This window comes from Phoca vitulina, unplaced genomic scaffold (assembly GCF_004348235.1).
Source record: "Phoca vitulina isolate PV1807 unplaced genomic scaffold, GSC_HSeal_1.0 scaffold96, whole genome shotgun sequence".
Classification (NCBI taxonomy): Eukaryota; Metazoa; Chordata; class Mammalia; order Carnivora; family Phocidae; genus Phoca; species Phoca vitulina.
Window position 1 is genome coordinate 655,576 of NW_022589799.1, and position 4,262 is coordinate 659,837.

General features: G+C 45.4%; 1 protein-coding gene across 1 annotated transcript; it reads left to right on the forward strand.

The window, feature by feature from the left end:
* The first annotated feature begins 535 nt into the window (after positions 1 to 535).
* On the forward strand, positions 536 to 3,755 carry TCHHL1 (trichohyalin like 1). Its single transcript, XM_032396990.1, is given in 2 exon segments — positions 536 to 673; positions 1,185 to 3,755. Coding segments are annotated over 2 exon segments (2,709 nt in total).
* The last annotated feature ends 507 nt before the right edge of the window (positions 3,756 to 4,262 follow it).

Here is a 4,262-nt window from a genome sequence, read left to right on the forward strand (position 1 = left end):
TGTTTGTGTTCCTGCTCTCTCTATCTCTCTCTCTGTCAAAGAAATAAATAAAATCTTTAAATAAAATAAAAAATAAATAAAAATTATACTTTCTTAAGAAGAGGAGTTAGACTGACCCAAGGTAGGAGAAACAGGTGGACACTCTCAGTTAAGCCTGGAAGGATTGGTCCCATCTGTTGATATCATTTGTGCATTTCAGTACTTACATTTGCATTCTTTTCCCGCTTCCTTTTGCAATAAAGCTTTCTCTGAAGACATGAGTGTTGTTGTTTTCCACAGGGTGGGATGAAGTGTTGCTTCTAATACCTACCTGTGCCAGATCTGATCTCACTGACATTATCTGGTACAAAACTAAATCATTGAAATTCAGATGCAATATCTTAATAAGGATAGATAGGCAGAATAGAGCAGATGATGCCAGTGGAACTATGGGAGGGACAGAAAAAAGGATGACCACAGTATGTCCTTCCTGAAGGACCCTTCGTAGGAAATGAGCTTTGTTTGTTCTTTCTCACAGTCTCCTATGTTGGGAAAGATGCCTCGGCTCCTGAAAGATGTCCTCTGTATAATCAAGACATTCCATAAGTATGCCCAGGAGGATGGTGACAAGGCAACACTGACCTGCACAGAGCTGAAACAGCTCATCCAGGGCGAGTTTGGGGACATTCTTCAGGTGAGGTGTTCACAGAGCTGTGGAAATTCCCCCCCACTTACCCTTTCTCCATAATCTATGCAAGATAGGCAGAGGTGATCCCTGCCTGTTTTACATTTAGCTACCAACTCTTGGCACTCACTGATTTTGAACAACTTTTTTCAGTCTCAGCTCCCTACTCCGTGCAATTGCTTAATCAGTCTTACAAAGGAAAATAAGGTTTTCCTCACTGGGGCTATGCTTCAGCAAAGTAGCTGAAGCATGACTCCTCTCATGCCTCTCCTCCATGAGAGGAGTGATGAGCCAGTATACATCAAAATGCAACTCACAGTGACGTAAAACTTCCTTCTTAGCATAGCTCTCTGATGAAAAATGGCATCCAGAATCAACAAATTCTTACTGTTTGGGGAAATTCCACTAGTTCCTGAGGAATAAGTATAAAAAAAAAAAGCAGATTCTTGGGAGACATGCAGACACTCAGGGTGCTTGACCACATATAAATAGGCTGATTCCTCACTGTGTTTTCATGCAGCCACGTGCCATTCATGCTGTGGAGAGAAACTTGAACCTTCTGGATATTGACAGCAAGGGCACCATCAGTTTTGATGAATTTGTTCTTGCAATCTTCAACTTGTTGAACCTCTGCTATCTTGATATACAATCATTACTAAAATCAGAACCAAGACAAGTGTCTAAGCCAGAGGAGAAACCAGATGATATGGATCTTCAGGTGACCAGTGGCACTGGCCAGTGGACAGAGCAAACTCCACCAACTCAAGACAGAGTGGTGCCTCCTTCAGGAATGACATCATCAGCTCAGCCCAGCCCTATGGAAAGGGGAGCAGTTGGACACAATGGGGTTGAAAACATCAAGACTTGCAAACTGCCAGTAGAAGCACCTGGGCACAATGACCCTAAGAACCAACACCTAGATGGAGATCAACAAGATGTACCAGCAACAGGAGACAAGGGGACTCAACTTGAGACAAATAAGCCAACAGCAGAATCAGAACAGATCGACAGTCCCACAAAGCAGGAGGGACAGGATAAGGAGAGTCCCATGGAGGGAGATAAACCAGCTAGGGAGCAAAGTGGCACTAAGATACGGGATCGATTTGGAGAACAGGAAGGGAACCTAAGAACCCAAAGTTCTCCACCAGAAAAAACAACACAGAGGCCTTCCAAAGATCAAGAAGTTGCAGCAGAAAAAGGTATTAAGGAACATTCTAAAACACAAGAACTATCGCTGCCAGGAAAATATGAGCCCAGTTCAGAGCACCCTGACCTGCCAAAACAAGCTGCTGTCCAGAAACCATTGCAGACAGAGAAACCAACTTATCCTGAGGATGATGGTAGAACATCTGAGACCCAAGGACAAGGAGAGGATGTCAACAGGACACCACCTGAGACAAAGAATCCAGCTGAACCTGGAGATGACTTTAGAGCATCTGAGACCCAAGAACCACCAGCACAAGACAAAGAACATGAAACAAAAGACCTGCCTGTCCAAGGTGATAGCAGAAATGTTTCAGAAACACCTGATATTAGGGCTGTAAGGAAACAGAGGAGAGGCCCTGAGGCCCATGGAACAGCAGGGCAGAAAGAAAATGAGAGAAAAATTCAGCTACTAACCCTGGAAGACCAACCACAGGATGGGAAGTATCAGGAACTCCAAGAGTCATCAAAAGAAAGGGATGCTGAAGAAGGTTCTAAAACACAAGAGTTAAGCTCAGAAGGAGGAGATCAGAATCATCCTGAAATTGAAAGAGCAGTCACCCCAGGAGATGAGGCAAGACATGCTAAGGAAAGCATAGCAAAAGCACTTATGAGCAGCAAAAATGCCCCTGCAGCAGAAGGGACACCAGGAGCAAGAGAAAGAACACAGGAATTAGCACCACTTGAGAACCAGTCCGGAGAAGAAAATAAGAGGGTCACCAAGACTCATAACAAGCCAGTCAAGGATGATGATGGTTACCAGGGAGAGGATCCTGAGCCCACAGTCACACAGAATAATGAGGGTTCTTCCGAAATTCCCAACAGCCTGACTCCAGAGGATGGTGATAGCAGCTCAGAGACAACCGACCTGCCTGTGCAAGGGGATTCCCAGAATCAAGTAGACCATCTCAGAGAGTCTGTGGAAAGAAGTCACAATAATAACCCAGACATTGAGAAACAGGTAGCACTGGGTGAGGAAAGCAGAACTCAGGGGGCAGTGGTGCTGGCATCCAGAGAAGAGGATAAGCAGCTCACTGAAGAACCAGAATGGGCTGCCAGAAAAGAGTACAGGAGTCCGGGCTCAGGGACCAAAGGCCCAGCTCCAGCTGTGCAACCCAATGGACATCCAGAGGCACAGGAGTCCACAGCAAGAGGTGAAAACAGAAAGTCACTGGAGACAGAGATCCCTGGTACCCTGGAGGCAGACTTCATTGACCTGTTTGCCATAAAGCAGCTTCCAACAAAGGAAGACAGCAGAAAAAAGCTAAAGGTCCAGGGCCCAAGTACCAAAGGAGAGGAAGGTAGAGCACCAGAGACCCAGGAGGCTCCAGTAAGAAATCTGGATGAGGACAATTCAGCATCCCCCAGAACACACCTTGAAAGAGAGGAATCTGCAACATTGGAAGAGGATGAAAGCCCCCAAAAGTTGGCAGAAGTCAATGACCAACAAAATCCAGCCAAGAAAAGATATGATGTTTCAGTCCCCCAGTCCGGCCTTAAAGAGAAGATGCAGACGGACAAAGAGCTTGGTTTTGTGGAGAGGGGTACAGTCTCTTCCAGTCCTCTGTACCAATACCTGCAAGAGAAGATACTGCAACAAATGGACATGACCCAAGTGGAGCAGCAAAATCAAGCTCAGACAGCTAGATCATCAAGCCCAGAGCTCCTCGACAACCAGTCAAGTGTATCCCTCACCCGTGAGATCTCAGATTGTCCTATCATCTTCAGTGACAGACAAGCATTACAACATTACACCAGGTAACATCTGCCTGATGCAGATCCTGAAGCACAGCAAACATCAGCTCCCCAAGCCTCAGAAGATAAGCAGGGCTATCCTCAGGAAAACAAACCAGTACTACAAAAGGAGGCAAGCACCAAAAAGCAATAAATCATTATCATGATCCCAGAAGTTCCAAGGAACTTCATACAGCTCAACATGTCCCAAACTTCTTCCCTCCCGATCACCCTCAAAGCTCACGTGCACACATTCAGATGCAAATTGATAATCCTTTCAATTCCCTTCCTAGGGGCACCTGGGTGGTTCAGTCTGCCTTTGGCTCAGGTCATGATCCCAGGGTCCTGGGATCAAGCCCCGGGCTCCCTGCTCAGCAGGGGGTCTGCTTCTCCCTTTGCCCTTCCCCCTTCCCCTGCTCATGCTTGTGTGCTCTCTCTCCTCTCTCTCTCTGAAATAAAAAAATCTTTTTAAAAATTTTAAATTCCCTTCCTAGATTTCTACAAAAGCAAATAAGAAAGTATTCAGCAGTGGGAGCTGCCACCAAAGAAATATCACACCAAACATCCTACCATATGATGCTTCTGAGTACCAAAATGGATTTTCTCATGAGACAGTTTTTCACAATTTACCTATCACTAAAAATAGAAAATTTCCTTTCAT